The sequence below is a fragment of the Medicago sativa genome, chromosome 6 (assembly GCF_051527215.1).
Source record: "Medicago sativa cultivar Bolivia chromosome 6, Bolivia_mono, whole genome shotgun sequence".
Classification (NCBI taxonomy): domain Eukaryota; kingdom Viridiplantae; phylum Streptophyta; class Magnoliopsida; order Fabales; family Fabaceae; genus Medicago; species Medicago sativa.
The window spans coordinates 87,438,311-87,460,007 of NC_140754.1; the positions used below are offsets into that span (position 1 = coordinate 87,438,311).

Here is a 21,697-nt window from a genome sequence, read left to right on the forward strand (position 1 = left end):
TATATGAATGCACTTGTGAATTCTTACCTTCCAAAATTATGTCACTTTTCCTTCATATCACCCTTACTACTTTTTGATAGATGACAAAAGGGGGAGAGATATATATGATGGGAGAAAAACCTAGGATGGGGAGACATATGTATTATGGGAGAGAGAAATCTAAAATGGATTTAATTAATGATGAATGTTATGAATTAACCTTTTCCATATGTTGAGGGGGAGTTTAATCAGTTTGATAAGAATTAAACTCTTGCATGTGTTTAGGGGGAGTTTAATTGCATATCCATGAACATTCTTACATTTATTATTATATCCATCATAAAACTTAATATTTATTCAAAAGGTTTGTCATCATCAAAAAGGGGGAGATTGTTGAAGCAAAAATCTTTTTGATGAATGTTTTAATGATAACAAACCTCGTGGAATAAATAATAAGTTTTATGAATGGTGTTCTACTGATGATTGCACTTGAGTTTTTGTGATAAGAACAGGAATCACATAAGTGGATAAGCTAGAAGCCACCCACATCAATAAGTGCATTATATCTACTCAACAATGAAAGAATGAGTATATCATCAGTTGAAACAACAATATCATATCTGCATGAAGATTCATAGCTCAAGAATCATGATGGAAGAACTTGAATCATGATGGAAGAACTTACATCACAAGCTACACAAGAATGTGCTTGAATTTATGTGACAAAACTCACATTGAGTTTTGTGCTATATGATTTGAAGATCCTCCATGGGTAAACAAGATAAAAGGAAATATGCATACAAGTTAGGAAGATTCTCAGAACCTCCTCAAAGTATCACACTTCCAAAGCTTCTAAGGATAAGAAGTTCAAAGTTCAAAATATTCATATGAATAGAGTTCAGACTGTTCATATGAATGGAGTTCATAATGATCATGAACATAAACCAGAATATTTCCAGAACTCATAAACCAGAATATTTCATGGATAAACAAGAATATTTAAAGTCATCGGTTACAAGCGATATTGAACTAGATGCAAAGAAATATTTTGTTGAACTTCAAAGAAAGAATCATATTGTTTGTCAAAACAAATGATCTCTCCTTTATATGCTTCAAGAAGTTTTTGAAGGGAATAAAGAAACAAGCTTCATAAGGTTCAAAGTGTTGAAGAACATTAGTATGTTTATGAACATCAGAAAGTTCAGCACAAAGTACAACCGTCAAAAAGGAAGGAACCCATAAGAAACACTCTGAAGTTCATATGTATGAACCCATAAGGAGTTCAGAAGGTTGTTTAGAAGGTTGCTCAGAAGGTTCATTAGAGCAAACTCATAAATCAATATCCACACCAAGAACATGCAAGAACAGATGTGACATGAACATATCTTATGCATACAACGATTTTAACTTTGGATCAAGAAATCATTAAAGGCATCTATGGTGATTAAAGGATTAATGGACTTGGATAGTTCTTGGTATTTGTGTGTTCATGAGTGATTAACTAAGACACAAACAAATTATAAATCAAACCAAGAATCAAGTTATCAAAGAACATGAAAACTTATGAACTCAGTCAGAGTTCAGAAGGTTAGTCAGAGTTCAGAAAGTTAAAAGAGTTCAGAAGGTTAGACAGAGTTCAGAAGGTTGTTCATGATGAACATCAAGAACCAAGCCCAGATATTCATGAACAAAATGAACAACATGCAAGGTCTACGTGACCTAAATAAAAGCCCAGTAAAGTACAATGACTAATATCAATCAAGGAATAAAGGCATTTAATTGATTAAAGTCAAAGAGGGCATCTTCAATGTTCATTCAAGACTATGAACATTTGAAGTACAAAACATTAGGAATATTCCATCAAGAATATCATCCTAGATGTTTTCCAAGCTGCACTTCATAAATGTTTCACTATTAGGATTTGATTACATCAAATAAGAGTCTTACAAATCATCCTAAGTGAAACAATAAGGAACATTCTGAAGTCCCCTGAGTTCAGAAAGTTCGATCCTGCTCCATGCTTTTTCTGACATGAACAGTACAGTTGTTGGAAAGAAAAAGGCAAAGCCAAAAGCAAGATCAAATCTGATTCAACAAGATTTCGACACATAAGGGAGTTGGTACTGTACAAAGCAAACCAAATCCCCTAAAGCATGGGCTTGAAGTGACAGTTCCACTTTATCAATTCTGCACTAGTTCCAAGACAGATTTCAAAGAAGATCTGATCCAGGAACATTCTGAAGTACGTCCAAGAACAATCTTCATAGTACAACCCAGAAATTCATGTGATATTCATATGATGAAACCCAGAAACACATCTGGCCCTTCATCCACATGAACCCAGATGAAGATCATGATGAACACAACAACATTCTGAAGTATTCTCAAGAACACAACAACATGCTGAAGTATTTCAGTTTGCCCAGATTTTCAAGTAAAAGTTAATGGGGCCCAGGACACATGGCACAAGACCATTGGACACCCTACAACGACTATATGAGCCTAAAAACTCTATAAATAGAGATCAAAGGCTCAGCATAACATGCACCATTGCAAAGCAACAAGAAAAACAACATGAACATTGTTGTGAAGCTTTAGCAAAAAATTGATCATCACAAAGATTCCAAGAAGTCTTTTTAAGTGTAAATCAATTCTCTTTCTCTTATCTTTTCAAAGATAAGTTCTTCTTCTTCTTCTTCTGTTTGTTTCACAAACATTCAAACTCCAAACATCTTGTAAAGTCTCATCTAGCTTTAGGGGTACTAAAGTGTTAGTTTGAGTTGAAGGTGTAAAAGTCTAAGTGGGTAACTTAGCAAGAAGAAAAGAAAGTCTCATCTAGCTTTAGGGGTACTAAAGTGTTAGTTTGAGCAAAAGGTGCAAAAGTCTAAGTGGGTAACTTAGCAAGAAGAAAAGAAAGTCTCATCTAGCTTTAGGGGTACTAAAGTGTTAGTTTGAGCAAAAGGTGCAAAAGTCTAAGTGGGTAACTTAGCAAGAAAGTGCAAGCCTGCTGAGGCTAAGAGAATACAATTGATGTAATTGTTCAGGTGAACAAGATTGTAAAGTGCAGGATTTGAGAGGTTATCTCAAACATCATAGTGGAAACTCTCACAAGATTGTGAGGAGTGGACTAACCCACATTGGGGGAACCACTATAAATTTCTGTGTTCATTCTCTTCCCTATACTCTTTATTTACAGCATACACATCACACACAAACACATTTATTTATTTATTTAAACTGTTTTTGTACTAACACTTCAGAACGTTCTGAAGTCAGTCTCCAAACTTAACCATTCCAAGTTCACAACTTGAGAATCAATTTTAAGTTACAGGTTTAATTTTAAAAGGGTCACAATTCAAACCCCCCCTTCCTTGTGACTATTATATCCACTTCACCAACATTGAAGAATTGCGACACTGTTTTTGATGTCACTGAAGCTTCTGAACAATTCATCACACACACAATTCCGGTGAGATTGAGGAGCTCTGTTTACGGCGTCGCCGCCGTGAGACCTTCCGCCTGGTGGTTGTTCGTCGGAAAATAGGTTGAACAACTTGTTTTCACCGTCAACAATCAGCTTCATGTTTTCAAACTACATGATGAATCAATCGTCGTTTTCGATCCCGGCGGAAGATTTGGTTTGTGTTCACTGTTCTTCGTTTCCAAAACTCTCCAACAAATTCGATTCCACTTGTGGTGGATACCTTAGGATCGAGGGAGTCATATGTGGATTCTGGTTAAATATCTTCCTTACATTCTCTTGATTTCCCAAATTTCCAGGATCCATGAAATTCATTGCCCAGTCTTGAACCTGAGTAAGAAAAGCGCGTTTTTGGAATTGTTTTCAGAGTTGTGTTTCAAATTCATTTTTGATCACCATAGCATCACGCTGCAGATTCGTATTTGGAATCTTTTTTTGCAGTAGGAAGTGATTTTCGTGTTTGCAATCGAGTTCTTTCAGAACTTCGTTTTGCATAAGTTGTTTTAGCAGAGAAGCACGTTTCCAGAATTTTCGCGTTAACAGAAAATCACTTCTCATAAACGCTTTCACACACAAATTTTATTGGAAAAGCATTTGGTTCAGATGTGTTTTCTTTCTGTCATGTTTGCTTAATCATTACAAAAGCGCGTTTGCAATAAGTTGCTTTGGTTCAGAAGTGCGTTTGCGATAAGTCGTGGAACAGTGATACAAGACAGAAAACGCGTTTGCAGAAGCACGTTGCAGAAACTCGTTTTGGAAACTACTTTGTGCAGTTCTGTTACAGAGTCTTACTCAGCTTTGGAAAATCGTTTTGGAAGCACGTTGCAAATTATCATCAGCTTTGTTGGGCTACAATTTGGGCCTTCTATGTTTTCTTTTCATTTTTTGTCATTTACTAGTTTTAACCCCCATTTTACTTAGTTTCTTCAGTTTGAATAATCATTGTACTTTCCTTGTATTTCAAACTCAAAATGGTGAATTTTCCCATTTTGAGTTTGAAGGGGACTATTAGAGTATAGTGAGAAGATAACTTGGAGAGCAAGTTATCTAGATAGCTTGGAGAGCAAACAAGTTAGTTCGAAGTTAGTTACACTAACTCACCTCTATAAATAGCTCTCGCCATTGTACTCATACTCATCTTTTATCAAATCTATTGGTTCTCCTATGAGTCTCTACGGTTATCTTCCTCATGAATACAACTATGCACTCTTCCTTGCGGATCACTATGACTATTATCCCTGGGATTCTCTGATTCGTAACAAATACTAGTAGTTAAAACGTATATTGCACATTCAAATGTATATTTAGTTATATAATCAGTTTTTATGTTGTCTCCAGTAACCGAAACAATTAAAATGGTATAAAAGATGACTCTTTATAGTCTCACCCCATATAATTCTTGTTACACCCAAATTTATTTAAAATTTTACAATAATACCAAAATTGTCCTCTTTATGTAAATTTCTAAAAACCCTTCTTTCATTATCATTCTAAACTCTCACCCCTTTTACACCCACAAACCACCATGGATATGCAATCAATACCTACTAAAATCGCCAATTAAATCAACATCTCTTCCATTGATACGTACTCGATTCATACAAGTAAGTGAATTTCATAAATTTCTTCGAGTTTCTATTTATTGTTTGCTCTATGATTTATTTGATGTTGTTAATTTTACCATGGATGTTTATCGTTATTGTTAATTTCACGTTTGTCTGTCAATTTGTTTGATTTAATTTTACATAGGAGGGTAACGTAATTTAAGTTTACATAGGTCTCACGTGAATTTAGTTTACGTACATATTCTAAAGAGGAATAACATACACGTAAACTCAGTTTACATGAACTTAAGTAAACTCAGTTTATATAAACTGTGTAAACTACGTTAGTTTACTTAACTTATGTAAACTCAGTTTACATAGTGTATGTATACTCAGCTTACATAAACTACGTAAACTGTGTAAACTCTTATTGTAAACTCGGTTTACATAGTGTATGTAAACTCAGTTTACATAAACTACGTAAACTTAGTTTACATAAACTGTGTAAACTCAGTTTTTGTAGTGTATGTAAACTCAATTTGCATAAAATAGTTTATTTTAATTAAAGGGTATATTAGTAATTTTGGGGTGTAACTTGAATTATTTGGGGTGTGGGTGGTATCTGTCATAAAAGATTAATTGTGGAATGATTTTTTGGCCATAAATATTGACATATATCTTAAAAAAATTATACATAAATGTCATACCCCAATTTTTGACCTAAGGATCCACTGACACATGTCCTCTGGCACGGAATATTCTCTGTCTTTTCGGTGAAAATTTCGGCAGAGAGGTATTTTAAAATACCTCATTTTTGTTCCGATTCAGGCCCTCTTCTCACTCTTATTTTATTTTATTATTTATTAGTTTTTTAGTTTTTATTTTTACTTTTTAATTTTCCATCTTTTACTTTTATCTTTATTATATTTTTTATTTTAGTTTCACTTTTATCTTTTACTTTTTATTATTGTTACTTCCATTTTTAGGTCTTATGTTCTTTTTTTTCTTTTTTTTATATAGTAAAAAAATGTCAAAAAAAACAAAGTGTCCAATGAGTCAAAATCCAAGTCCAGGGTCCTTTTTTCTTTCTTTCTCCACACGCATTGCACAATCAGTGTCAAGGTCTACTCTTTCTTCCCATAACAATCACCAAACGCGTCCTCACCATTAACACCATTTAACCACCTTCAATTCCAATTTAATCAGAGTAATTTTCTTACCAAATCAAGGGATGCATTTTTGATTAAAAAGGGACATAAGGCAACACAACAGGGGGGGGGGGGCAATTTTCAATCGACAGATTCATCACAACACAAACTCCCATTTTTTCCAAACACCCATTCAATCAAACATTTTTTTCATCAGAACCTGTACACACAGTTTCACGCACAGCTTCAAACCTCACCACAAGAATCCAATCACCATCATACCAGTAACCAAACTCGTTCCAACACACATAACCACAGCCAGGCCATCGCACAAAACAGTCACAACACAGTCAGTTAAATCAAAACCAACACATCTGTTACCACTCTAATCCAACATCGTCAATCCAGAAACTCATACCAAACCCTCACGAAATCACAATCGCCAACACTAAGTTTCAAATCGCAAACCAGCCGTAAACCCAACAACCAAAGTCGGATCTGAATCAAAGGGTATAAACCATTTTCGTCCTTCCTTTTTCTTTTCCATATACATACATATATAGTTTTGTTCCTTTATTGTTGTTTTTGTGTAAAAGAACAAAAAAAGGAGAGAAGAAAGAAAAGAAGAAGGAGATCGTAAAAAAAAATGAAAAAGAAGAGAAAAGAAAAGAGAATACGATCAGAAGAAGGAGAGAAAAGTGGAAAGAGAAAATTAAGGAAGGAAATGAGGAAAAAAGGGAAATAAGCCTATTTATAGGCGTCCCAATCCTGTGAGCATGGGTACACGCCTTAACGTGCACCCTCACCCCCTACGTTTGTCTGATTTGATCCAATTGACCTGTGTTGCTTCACACTGTAGTTAAATCAAGGCCGTAAGATCTCAATCAGATGGCCTGGATTTAATCTGCACACCCCACCTTATGATTGGACCCCCTGCATTTCATTTTCATTTCTTCCATGCATTTTTAATTTCCCTTGCATTTGTATTTTTCTTTTGCATCTCATTCATCTATTTTATGTTATTATAACATCATGCATATTTATTTTCCGTTATTTACTTTATTGCATAGATTTAGAATGTATATAGGTCAAATGTAAATACAATATAAATGAGAAAAAAGTGTGTGTGTGTGTGTGTCTTTTATTTCTTTACTGCTTTATATATATATCAAAAAATACAAAAAAATAGGTTAGGGATTATGTGGTGATCCAACGTCACTACAAGTCCACGCGCTTTCAATTTTATTGCTCCGTTAGTTTAATTTTCATTTATTATTCCAAAACAACAAAAACATTCAAATAACAAAAATCACAAAAATATTTTTATAATAAACCTTGATTTTCAATCAAGTGAGCGTTATTTTTATTTTCTTTCTTAATCAAACTTCAATCAATTTAATCATACCTTGAGTCCATTTTCTTTTAAATTAAAAAAATACAAACCAAATCTTATCTGCCACTTGGCTTTTTATTTTAAAACTTTTTTTCAAAAACTAATAAAAAAAACACTCAACCAATCAAACGTCTTTTTTTAACCCCGAACTACGAGGTTTTGATCCCTCACGGGTACGTAGGCAGAGGACACTCGTCCTTCCAAATCAATAAAATGTAGATAATTAGCTCTTCTTTTTTTAATCATTTCAAAATTTCATTTAAAAAAAAAGAAATAAGCAAGTTTATAGCACAAAAAAAGTTAAATAAAATCAAAAGGTTCTCGTAGAGTACTACGAATATTTAGGGTGCTAATACCTTCCCTAAATATAACCAACCCCCGGACCCCCCAATTTAAATAAATTTTTTCAAAGTCGTGAAATAAAAAGTGAGTCAAACGCTAACCAAATAACCTTGACCTCCGAAAAATGACGCGACAGAAATGGCGACTTCACTGGGGAATTACCTAAGAGGGTTGAGCCTAACTTGGTTTTATCTAAATTTTTGTGCTATTACTTGCTAAAAAATAAAAATAAAAGATGGAAATATATGTATGTATATTCTCTCCTTCTTCTTTCTTCTTTCTTTTAACGTGAGTGGTGAGATAAGTCCTACATCCGGACTTGAGGGAAATTAAGATAGGACCGGGTATAATCATAGTTTCCATGCCAAGAGTACTCTTCGGTATTGGTACATGTGATAACCCACTCAATGGAGGGATCTTGGAGGTATACTTTTGTCGACGTGAGTACTCGCGTATGGCATGTTACTTTCAAGTGACCGTCGAAGTTGAGAACCTTTAGTCACCTTTAACCCATCTTAGCCTTTTAGAACGTAGTGCGGTGGCTAGTCGAGAGTACTCTCGTATTGGTTGACACGCGATACTACACCCAAACGAGACTAACCTACCAATGTTGTTGGAACGAGAGTACTCTCGTCACCTAACAAATATTCGGAAGTGGTTGAAAACTTTGGGAACTTGGTAGAACCTTTGTTACATATACAAATGAAACCATAGTCCTTACCAAATGGTGTTGTTACCCTTGACTCCAACATATGAACTTAACCACACCATGTTTTCTCCGTTCTTTAGCATATTCATGCATACATGCATACATTCATAAAACTTTTTTCATCAAAACATCGAAGGACGTAGATAAGTTTTTATAAACATCCGAGGTGTGAACCTTGTAAAGAGGAACACCAAGAAATACATCTTCAAAAAGCCTTAACTAAACCTTAGCCTTTGTTAGGGTCTTTTTTCCTTGACTTTGCTTTTGCCCTTAAGGGAACTGTTTGTAATATTTCAATTATCAAATGAAACAATGTTCCTTATGATGTTTACAGTTACTTTGAGAAGTCCTTCGATAAATAAAAAATGTGTCCATTTTTTTTGCATAAACATATCATGCATCATTTTGCATTCATAGTTTCTAGTCCGTGTCTCATACTTTGTTTTTGTCTATAAAAGGTCAATCCATCAATCTACTCGCATCTACAACACTCAAGCAAATCAGAATGGATCATCTTGAACAAGAGAACCACAAGCTTCGTGAAGAGGTGACGACCCTTCGGGCTGAAAATGAGATTTTGAAGAACTTAGTATCTTTGGTGTCAGTTGCGCAGAGTCAGCCATTAGCTCTTCCTATCGTCAGCACTCAAGCACAGACGGTTGCTTCCACTATCCCGATTTCAACAGTGTTTGCTAGTACTCCTAAACATGCTATGCTGGAAGGTTATCTCTGGAGCACACCTTTAAATTCTGGTGAAGTATTCCGTCCGAGTGTCTCTGAAGTTCAAACTTCTTTTGTGCAACAGACAATGCCTATCCCTCAATCAGGCCCTTTGTTCCCTCAAGCTGATATAACCTATTCAGCTCCTTTAGTTCATGAACCCATCTATCAACCAGGAAGTGTGGTTGCATATAACCAGGTAGAAGAACTAAGAGAGAAGTTTGATGCATTACGGTTGGAATTGAAAGCTCTCCGTAGGGAAGAACTGTTTGGGGAAAGTGCTTATGATCTATGCTTGGTACCAAATGTCGTGATACCACCCAAATTCAAGGTCCCTGATTTTGAGAAGTACAAAGGGAATACTTGCCCTAAGGACCATTTGACAATGTATGCCAGAAAGATGTCCCCTCAAGCCGGCAATGATGAGCTTCTTATCTACTGCTTTCAAGATAGTTTGACTGGTGCCGCTTTGAAATGGTACATGGGCCTAAGTCGTGCTGATGTCAAAACTTTCATTGATTTGGGTGATGCCATCGTCCGACGATACAACTACAACTTGTACTTGGCCCCAGACAGAGACGATCTGCAAGCCATGACCCAAGATGATAATGAATCTTTCAAAGCATATGCCCAGTGATGGAGAGATTTTGTTGATCAAGTTCGTCCACCTCTGGAAGAGAAAGAGTTGACTGAGATTTTCTTGAAGACTCTGGATCAGTTTTATTATGAGAAAATGGTTGGAAGTGCTCCCAACAACTTTGAAAAGATGATGATTTCGGGAATGCGTCTTGAAGAAGGGGTCCGAGAAGGACGTTTGATCAAAGAAAGTGTTCCTACCGACAGTTCAGAGGAAGAAGACCAGGAAATGAGTGTGGTGAAAAGTCAGCCTCAACAACAGTATCTCACTTATCACCCTGTTGCCGCTGTCATGCCTATCATAAATGATGTTCAAAGTTCGGGTTATCAACCCCAATTTCAACAATGTCAACAACAGCCTCGACAACAGGCTTCAAGGAAACAGATTGATCCGATTCCCGTGAAGTATGCAGAGTTGTTTCCAAAATTACTCAAAAAGAATTTGGTCTACACTAAGGCACCTCCTCCAGTGCCAGCAAAATTGACATCTCGGTACAGGCCGGATCTCTTTTGTGCTTTCCATCAAGGGGCACCAGGTCATGATATCGAGCACTGTTTTGCGTTGCAGAAGATAGTTCAGAAGTTGATCCGAAAAAACCTTATACCTTTCGAAGAGTTTGAATTTGAATGTGCAAGTTAATCCGCTATCGGATCTTGGTATCTAAGGTTGACACATGAAATGTTTAATCTGCAATGGGGTCGTTGTTGATGTTTATTTCTATTACTCATCTGTTCAATTAATATGTCTGTTTGTTGCTTTATGTTTTTCAAAAAAAAAAAAATCCTTTCGTCCCACCTGAGACGGAAGTGAACTTGTTTAGGGTTTTTTGCTTTATGTATTTTCATCATTAAAAAAAGTCGCTTTGATCCCGACTTTGTTTTTATTTTATGTTTTTATTTTTCTGGAAAAAATGGTAATACAAAAAACCAAAAAAATTTATTTTCCCTTTAATCATTTCCACGTATCTGCATAATCATAATATTTATATCAATAATCAAATCATGCATTAAAAAACCCGTTGAACACATTAACCATGTACTCTCTTCCAACCGTGAGTTTCCTTTGTCCGAAGCTGAAGAAGGAGAATGAAGAGATTCCCGACGAGATCTCTCACATACTGGGGCATCTTAGCCATTGAAGCTGCAAACAAAATATCAAGAAGATTGTCCAGAAGATGACATTCGATTACAAAGACTGGCTCGGGGTGCTACCATTTGCTTTGCTCAGATATCGTACTTCAGTACACATTTTAACAGGGGCATGTTTTATCTTGGTTTTCGGGTGTCAAACATTGATTACGTTTGAACCTTTCTAACCGGTGATATCTTATTTTTTCTTGGGAAGGGAAAAAGTAAGCAAAACCCTTGAGAATCGAGGTCCGGGAGTTGTTTTCGCTACGGGAAGGTGTTAGGAACCCATAACGACTATAGTATCCTATAGGAACCGTCTTTGATTTCTACGCGCGCGCTTTATTTTTAAATGCTATTTGAAAATGTTATTTACACCTAAAAGTTACTAAATGAAGAATTGGAGGGAGAAGAATGTTTTTGAATTTTTATTTTAGTTGAATTGAAGGAATTTTGTTCCTTGCCTACGTACCCGTTTAAGGGATCAAATCCACCGTAGTTCTCTTCCAAAAATGTTTTTTGTTTTTGTTGATTGATTTTAAGTTTGAAAATGGGATTTTGAAGAATAGAAAGAGGCCTCAAGGGCATGAGATTTAGAAAAGGTGAGGTGGAATTAGTTATTTGCAAAATATGGTCTAAGTATGATTAAGGTTCATTAAAATTTGATTAAGAAAAGAAAAGGAAAATTCAATGGGATTTTGATCCCAAGGTTTCTTTGGAAAATTATTTGAATGATGTTATTCATATTTTTTTGGAAAATTGATTTTTCTAAGCATGAATCCTAGGCATTCATCTAAACATACAATCCTAAACATACATCTAAACATGCATATTCTAACTATATAGTGATGTGTGTGCATGTGTCGGTGCTTGTGTCGGTGTACATCATTAGAGTCCATTGTCCTTTACATCATACCCTAGATACATTCTATGGCCTCTTTGCCAAGAAATTTAAAAGCATGAAAGTAAAAATATTACAAAACTCCTAAGTGTTTACATTCTAACTTTGGTACAAATTAAATTGCAAGAAAGAAATAGAGATGAATATGGGATGAAATGGAGATGCTTATGAAATGATGAAACATGAAATGAAAAGGTTAGTAACATAAGGCAATATCAAAAGAAATAAAGCAAGAAAGACACTATAACATGAAGGATGGAAAACAAACCAAAATAAAGGCAAAATGAGTGCAAACATGGCTAAAATTTGTTCATAGAATGCAAGAACCATATGACTTATGATTCTCACATTCCAATACATTTTAAAGGTTTAGAACCAAATCTTGGAATGGGAATTAAGGCAACATGATTAACTTGGCATTTCAAAACAAACTTTAAGCATATTAACATTGTTTATTTACACAAGTAACTTGTAACCTAAGCAATTAACCAAGATTCACAATTATGCAACAATATCAAACACAAACAGTGGCTAAAACTCCCTCAAATCAAATGGCATAGGTCACAAATGTTCACCAAGCAATTTGGGTTAAAATCAAGCAAATTTTCACTCATTTTTAGCACAAGGTGTCACAAAATAGCAAGAAAATTACACCTTATTTTTTTAACCAGTTTTAACATATGAAAATTATCACAAAATGCTACAAAATCATCAAGAAGCTTATATGAATTTTTTAGGAATTTCTTTTTTAGGTTTTTGATCACAAGAACATGTAAAATTTTCACAAGTTTTAACAAATGTAATAAACAATTGAAAAAAAAGCTACTTATTTTTTATCCAAATTCAACACATAACAGCATCACATGAAGGTCAAGAAACTAGTCAAAAACACATGAAAAATTAATTGGAATTTTTAACAAAGTTTTTGAACATGAAGGTGTGCAAATAGCAAGAAGTAGTGACAAAAATAGCAAAAAACAGGGGAAATTCGCTGGAAAACCAAGCCCAAACCCAAGCCCAAGGAGGAAATGGATCCTGGATCCTTCAGGAATCAAAGAAGGTCGTTGGATTGATCCAACTGGATCAACCCCTAGATCTAACGGCCAGAACATAAAGCTGGTGAGCCAAGACTGAACCAGACCGGTTCAGTCACCTATACAAAGGCTGTTGGACCGGTCCAGTCCATTATCACCATTCGTTTCTCTCTCTTCTCTCAGATTTCTCTCGTTCTCTCTTCTTCTCACCTTAACCCTAACGGCGCCGTTCATGGTTTTCACACATTAAACATGATTTTTGGCTCATAAACTATGAATCAACACTCAATTTAACACTGAATGAACATGAATTACTTCGATCTTGCTATCTTTCTGAAGAAAGTGGTTCAAACCGTTCGATCTTGACATTTTTGAAGAGAAAGAGTTCGAAACGTTTCGATCTATGCGTTCTTTGAAGAAAGATGCTCAAAACGTTTCGATCTACGTGTTTTCACAGGTTTGATTTTGGATCTTTACGGTTTTTTAGGGTTTCAACTTTCTTTTCGAAATTTTCTGAAGCAAAACCCTAATTCGAACTACTTTCTTCACTGATTATGGATTTGAACCTCAATTGATGAAATAAACGGTGAATTTTGGACGATTCATATTTCTAGGGTTTCGTTCGAACTTCTTTGAATCTTTTTCAAAATCTCTCTTCAATTCACCGTTTATTCTTGATTTCAAACCTTCGATGATGATTATGAGCCAAAACAAGAAGGTTTTTCTTGAATATACCTGGATTTGTTTGGAGGTTCGAACGTAAGATCCTTGAGCAAGCTTCGGCTTCTTCTGGTGAACTTCGAGACCGAAAATAAATCGGTGTTTTGATCTTCTTCTTCTTCGAACTGTGATCTCGCTTCAATTCCCCTTCTTCTCACTCTCTTCGAACTGTGATCGCACACTTTCCTTGAAATTGTGCTTGAATTGCAGTTTCCCCAATTCGATGATGAAGATTCGAATGCGAATCTCTGAGAATTGCAGTGGAGTTGCTTCAATTCGATTCAGTTCTTTGTTCTGGAATTCTAGGGTTCTTCATTGTGTTCTTTGTGTTCTTGAGCTTTTGAGATTTTTGATCGTAACAGAATAGAGAGAGAAAGTGATAATCTGTTTCTATGATTTTCTGATGAGTTGGCGTTGAATGATTGATCCTGGCACTGTATTGATGAACTGGCTCCTTTTATAGGCTGCCATGTGGCCTTGGTGGCCAATGGCTTGTTGACATGTGTCCCTGGACTTGCTCTGATTCGAAACTGGACAAATTTTGGACCCAAGGGCCTTTCTGCAAAATTAAGAACTAAAAGGACCAATCTGCAAAAATTGAAAATTTATGGACTATTCTTGTAAAAAGAAAAAAAAGGACTGGATTGTAAAAAAGGACTTAGTTGCAATTGACCAAAAGAATTAAGAAGTTTGACCTGAAAAATTCGAATCAAAAAAAGGACTTAAAAGAAAATAAAGTGACTCAAAGGACTAAAATGCAATTTTAGGAATTTAGGACTAAAAAATAAAATGAATTAAAATTGGTAATTGGAAAATAACGTAAAGTGAAACGAATAAAATTGACAAAGCGGACTAAAACGAACCAATGGCTTAAATGAGGTACTTTAAAGTAACCTCTCTCTGCCAAAATTTCGTGTGAAATGACCAAAATGCCCCTAGGGCTTAAAACGACTAAAAATGACTCAGATGTAATTTAAAAATGGATTCTTTAACAAAAATTGAATCAAAAACTCATACAAGCAAAATTAAAAGACTTAGAGACAATTTTTAGGATTTAAACAGGGCTTCAACGCATGAAAAGACTAAAATGCCCCTAGGGGCAAAACTGACTCAAAATGACTTCAAATGCAATTTTTAAAATGGATTTTGACGTAGAATGGAACAGAGACTTATTCAAACTACTTGAAAGGACTCAAACAAAATTTTAAAAGATTGAAAGAAATCTTGACATAGGAAATGACTGAAATACCCTTACATGTGAATTTTGCAGATAGCATTGAAATAAAATACAGAGAGAGATGCAATTGATCAGAGACATATCAAATGGCCTGAAATGCAAGATAAGATGAATTGAGTTAGTATTTTTAGGTCCAAAATTAGGGTATAACAGCTGCCCCTATTTAAGTTTCTTTGTCCGGAGAGTCAAGAGACGAAGTCTTAGAGTTGACGGGACGAAGATACTTAAATATTAACATTTGCACTGCTTTTGGACATAAAAATACGTTTTCAGATTTTCAAGAACATGAATGCCATGCAGTACTTTGATTTTGGATGCAAGACAAACAAACTGGAGTCTATGGAGCCTATCATGTCACTGGGGATTTAGGTGGACATTAACAGGTTAGACGAACCAGGGAGTAGAAAATAAGGTACAAGTTGTTCTCTGGGTCGAACTAGCCACTTGACCAAGGAATACAAGACAACAGACAGGTGCAAGCTGTTCTTGGGATTGAACTTGGCACTTGACCGAAAATATAGACACATAGGCAGATACGAGCTGTTCTTTGGATCGAACTTGACACTTAGCTGAAGATACAAACAGATAGGCAGACACAAACTGTTCTTTGGATTGAACTGGCCGTTTGGCTGGAGACATAGACAAAAGGGTTGACACAAGCTGTTTCTTTGGATCGAACTTGCTTGTTGGATTATCACCACGTCATGTGGGAGGGTGCAAACTGTTCTTTTTAAATCGAACTTGCCGTTTGACCGATAACAAAGCATAAGCTGGATACAAACTGTTCTTTTAGATCGAACTTGCCGTTTGTCCGGAAGTATAGGTATGTAAGCAGGTAAAAGTGGTTCTTTTTTGGATCGAACCTGGCACTTGACCCGTAACAAGATACAAATTGAAAGTCTGGCTTAACAAGATACCAATTGAGGGTAAATTGTTATTGACTTGATTTGAAGTTAGACATGACCATTTTTGTTGGCCCAAAAGCAAATTGAGAGTGAATTGACATTGATTTGAATTGAATATTGACATCGAAAGAGAGATTGAAAGTTGAGATTGAACAGAGACATAGACATAGACATTGGATTGAGAGTTGAAATTGACATTGAGATTGGATTGAAATTGAATTGAAAGTTGAAATTGACATTGACATTGGATATTGGAATTGAATTGAAAGTTGAAATTGACATTGACATTGGGTATTGGAATTGAATTGAAAATTGACATTGACATTGACATTGAGATATTGGAATTGAATTGAAAATTGACATTGGATATTGACATTGGAGATTGACATTGAAATTGGAATTGAAATTGGAGATTGGAAATTGCTTCGTATTGACATTGAATTGAAATTGAAATTGGAGATTGCTTCGAATTTGACAGTTGAAATTGGATTGAATTTGACATTGGAATTGGATTTGTGATTGGTTTGAAATTGGAGATTGAAATTGAATTTGACAGTGGAGATTTGGATTGAATTTGACAGTTGAGAGTTGGATATGCAACATGTATGCATGGTATAGCAAGATTATTGGATGTATGAGCACATAAAATGCATGATTATGCATGTATGAATGCTTGAAATGCATGATTGGTTGGCAGTTTGACAGAGAAGTTTCACAAAGGCAGACGAAACATTGGAAGATTGGGCACGTAGTGGCTCGTGCTGCAACATATTCACAGGGGGAGAACCTCTTTGGAGAGACCGTCGTTGAGAGACGTGTCAAAACCATGGCTGAGGGCAATAAAACTTGTAAAGGAGGGATCCTTGGAAAGTTCTTGGATACAGGTCGCCGTTGCTAGGCGTGTCAGTGCTGGGTGAACATTGGATGTTCGCATCTGTGGTCAATGCTTTTTCAATATTCTTTTCATTTTTCATTTTCAAACCCCATTTTTGCCTGAACCGCCCTTTCGGGTTTTCGATTCACCGGGGGATAAGATTCTTTTCATTGCCCCATTTTTGTTGAATTGCCTTCATAGGTTGTCAATCAGCGGGGTGCTCATTTTTTGCCTAAGCCGCCCTTTCGGGTTTTCAATTTAGCGAGCTTTTCATTTTCATTTTTTTTTCAATTTTTCATTTTCATTCTGTTTTTTCATTCTTGCCATTGACCACAGATCATCCCGGGGAGTAACCTGCTTGTAACATGTATTGAAATAGACATTGACATTCATTCATTCATGCATGTTTCATTGAAATGTACCCCGTTGCTCAGGTTTGCTTTCAAAATAGACAGAAAAAGATTTTTTAATTTTCAAAAATGTTTGTTTCAGACATTAACATTATCAATTGGAAAGGAAATATTTTGTATAAAGCATTGAAAGTAGAAAGGAAATAGAGTTTCAAACAATAGAAAGGCTCAAATTGATATAGAAGAGTGAGAGTCAGCCAAAGGCATGACTTCACGGATTTACAAAGCTTGGAAAATGGTAATTTTATTGGTTGGTGATACATTGAACACGATGACCGCTACATTTCATAGAAATTTTGAATTCACAAGTACAGAAGCCTCTGATGAAGACGATCATTGACAGTTGTAGATGCCCCAAGGGGTGATGGTGGTTTGCCAGATATAGTTACTTGTCTTTTATTGTCAACCTCATTTTTGCATGAGCCGCCCTTTCGGGTTTTCGGCTCATCGAGGCGCTCATTCTTGCCTGAGTTGCATACAATCTCAGCGAGCTCTTTCATATTCATTTTTTTTTTGTCCCTAACTTTTGCCTGGACCGCCCTTTCGGGTTTTCGATCCACCGGGAAGCGCATTTTTGCCTAGGCCGCCCTTTCGGGTTTTCGACCTACCACGCTGTTCTTTTCTTTTTAGACAAAGTATTTCTTGACTATATCGGCATTAACAGGATTTGGAAGCTCAACACCATCCATGTGTGTAAGAATCAAAGCACCGCCAGAGAAAGCCTTCTTGACAACATAAGGACCTTCGTAGTTAGGTGTCCACTTGCCCCTTGGGTCGGGTTGCTGGCTTATCCTTCTTTTCAATACAAGTTCGCCTTCCTTGAATTCTCGAGGTCAGACTTTCTTGTCAAAAGCATTCTTCATTCGCACTTGATACAACTGTCCATGAGTCATAGCATTCATATGTTTCTCTTCAATCAGATTCAATTGATCGTACCGACTTTGACACCATTCAGCCTCGGTTAATTTTGCTTCCATGATTACTCGAAGAGATGGAATTTCCACTTCCAGAGGGAGAACTGCTTCCATACCATACACAAGAGAGAAAGGAGTTGCCCCGGTTGAACTGCGTACCGTAGTACGGTAACCATGCAAGGCAAATGGGAGCATCTCATGTCAGTCTTTGTAAGTAGTGACCATCTTCTGAACAATCTTCTTGATATTCTTGTTAGCGGCCTCAACTGCACCATTCATCTGAGGTCTATAAGGAGAAGAGTTGTGATGTTCAATCTTGAATTCTTCACATAAAGCTTGCATCATACTATTGTTCAGATTGGAACCATTGTCAGTGATGATCTTGTTGGGAACACCATATCGACAGATGATGTTATTTTTGATAAACTTGACAACCACTTGCTTGGTCACATTTGCATAGGAGGCAGCTTCAACCCACTTGGTGAAGTAGTCAATTGCCACTAGGATGAAACGATGTCCATTGGAAGCTTTTGGTTCAATTCTTCCGATCATGTCAATGCCCCACATAGAGAAAGGCCATGGGGAAGATATAACATTGAGAGCATGTGGAGGCACATGGATCTTATCAGCATAAATTTGACATTTGTGGCATCTTTTAGCATGTTTGTGGCAGTCACGCTCCATGGTTATCCAGTAATAGCCGGCTCTTAACAGTTTCCTTGACATAGTGTGACCCGAAGCATGGGTCCCAAAAGTACCGTCATGTACATCATGCATCAATTTCTCAGCTTCTTGTTTGTCAACACATCTCAACAAGACCATGTCATAGTTCCTCTTGTATAGGATTTCTCCGTCCAGAAGGAATTTACTAGCCCATCGTCTCAAAGTCTTTTTATCCCTGTTGGAAGCACCAGGTGGATATTCACGATTCTGCAAGAATTGCTTGATGTTGTAATACCAAGGCTTTTTACCATTCACATCTCCATCAGCTTGATCTGGCATATTTTCAATGGTAAACACATGAGCGGGTCTATCAAGACGCTGCACTTTGATTACGGGCACATCATTCCAGTGGTTGACTCGAAACATGGAAGACAAAGTAGCAAGAGCATCAGCCATCTGATTTTCATCCCGAGGGATGTGATGCAATTCAACCTTGGTAAAGTATGTCAACAGACGTCTTGCATAGTCACGGTAAGGGATCAACTTCTCATGATGAGTCTCCCATTCACCCTTTATCTGATTAATAACAAGTGCAGAATCTCCATAGATGTCAAGGTGCTTAATCCTCAGGTCAAGGGCTTCTTCGATGCCCAAGATGCATGCTTCATATTCAGCTATGTTGTTTGTGCATTCAAAAGTTATTCGAGCGGTGAAAGGAATGTGGTGCCCCTGCGGAGTTACAATGATGGCTCCAATTCCTTTACCATAAGCATTAACAGCACCATCAAACACCAATCCCCATTTGCTATTGGGGTCCGGCCCTTCATTGATCAGTGGTTCTTCACAGTCTTTTGCTTTCAAATACATAATCTCTTCATCGGGGAAATCAAACTTAATCGGCTGGTAATCATCAAGAGGTTGACAAGCAAGATGCTCAGCAAGGATGCTTCCTTTGATTGCTTTCTGAGCTTTGTACACAATATCATATTCAGATAACAACATTTGCCAACGTGCAATCTTTCCAGTAACAGCGGGCTTCTCAAAGATGTACTTGATTGGATCCATTCGGGATATCAACCAAGTTGTATGATTCACCATATAATGACGCAGGCGTTTGGCAGCCCAAGCTAAAGCACAACAAGTCTTTTCAAGCATTGTATACCGAGTCTCACAGTCGGTGAACTTTTTGCTCAGATAGTAGATAGCATGTTCTTTCTTACCAGTATCATCTTGTTGACCGAGAACACAACCCACTGAATCATCTAACACTGATAGATACATAATTAAAGGCCTTCCTTCCACTGGCGGGACAAGGATAGGTGGTTCCAACAGGTATTCTTTAATGCTATCAAAAGCTTCCTGACATTCATCATTCCATACAACAGGCTGATTCTTTCTGAGCAATTTGAAAATTGGTCCACAGGTAGTAGTCATATGAGATATGAATCTTGAAATATAATTCAGACGTCCGAGGAAGCCTCTGACTTGATTCTCAGTTTGAGGGGCTGGCATCTCTCTGATGGCTCGGACTTTGTCTGGATCAACTTCAATGCCTCTTTGACTGACAATGAAGCCTAGCAACTTTCCAGATCGTACACCGAATGTACACTTGTTAGGATTCAACCGCAACTTGTACTTCCTCAATCTTTCAAACATCTTTTTCAAATACACCACATGCTGCTCTTCATCACTTGACTTCACAATCATATCATCAACATATACTTCAATCTCTTTGTGAATCATATCATGAAACAGGGTAGTCATACCTCTTTGGTAGGTAGCACCAGCATTTATCAAGCCAAACGGCATCACTTTATAACAGAACATTCCCCATGGAGTAATGAAGGACGTTTTTTCTCTATCTTCAGTAGACATCCGTATCTGGTTGTAACCAGAGAAACCGTCCATAAAGGAGAAGACTTTAGACTGAGCAGTACTGTCAACAAGCACATCAATATGAGGCAATGGGAAGTTGTCTTTTGGACTGGCTTTGTTCAGATCCCTGTAATCAACACACATTCGCACTTTCCCATCTTTCTTTGGTACTGGTACGATGTTGGCAATCCACTCAGGGTATTCAGCTGTCATGAGGAAACCCGCATCAATCTGCTTCTGCACCTCAGCTTTGATCTTAAGAGCCATGTCTGGACGAGATCTTCTCAATTTTTGTTTGACAGGAGGACATTCAGGCCTTGTCGGTATCCGATGTTCCACAATCTTGGGATCTAGACCCGTCATATCTTCATAGGACCATGCAAAGACATCTGGATAATCATGAAGAAGCTGAGTGATCTTCTTTTTCACTTCTGGCTCAAGTGTAGCACCAATCTTGATCTCTCGCTTGTTCTCTTCAGTACCCAGGTTGACGAGTTCAATCTCTTCCTGATGAGGCTGAATGGCTCTTCGTTCTTGTTCAAGCAGTCGAGTGATCTCATACGGTATCTCTTCATCATCATCATCCTCATCTTCAGCTTCGTATACAGGGAATTCAAAATTTGGAGGAACCATAGGGTCACTGTGTTCAACGGGTTTATTATGGTTCAATCTGCATAATATGATTGGGATGATTTCAGAAAAAGTTTTTCATGCAGATTTTTGAAATTAATAAGAAAAATACAGATGTTTTGGTTTTTTCTGGCATTACCATTATTTCCAAGAAAAAGGCGCTAAAAAATAAAAAAACAAAGAGTCGTGAGAAAAACGACAACTTTTATTAAAAACGGCAATGCCGAAACAAACACGCCCTTACAATGATATCACTTTCGCCTTGGGCAGAGCGAAAGGATTGTTATTTTGAAAACAAAAAAACATGAGCAACAAAACACATTACATGGAAGCATGCATGACTAAAGGAACATCAATGGCTTCCCAATTTCTCACAGTGCCTCCTGGTATAACAAATGTAGGCACGTGACTACCTCCAGCAGCATCTTCAGTAATAGCATTGATGAACCCAGCA

At 36.8% G+C, this 21,697-nt stretch overlaps 1 protein-coding gene across 1 annotated transcript; it reads left to right on the forward strand.

Moving 5' to 3' along the window:
• Positions 1-9,101: 9,101 nt before the first annotated feature.
• LOC146917829 (uncharacterized) lies at positions 9,102-9,953 on the forward strand. The gene has a single exon (XM_085721947.1). The coding sequence runs from the start codon at positions 9,102-9,104 to the stop codon at positions 9,951-9,953; it is 852 nt and encodes a 283-aa protein (XP_085578073.1).
• Positions 9,954-21,697: the final 11,744 nt, after the last annotated feature.

Bases quoted from the DNA above. Each gene is read 5' to 3' on its own strand.
- LOC146917829 (XM_085721947.1), top strand. From the start codon at position 9,102: ATGGATCATCTTGAACAAGAGAACCACAAGCTTCGTGAAGAGGTGACG.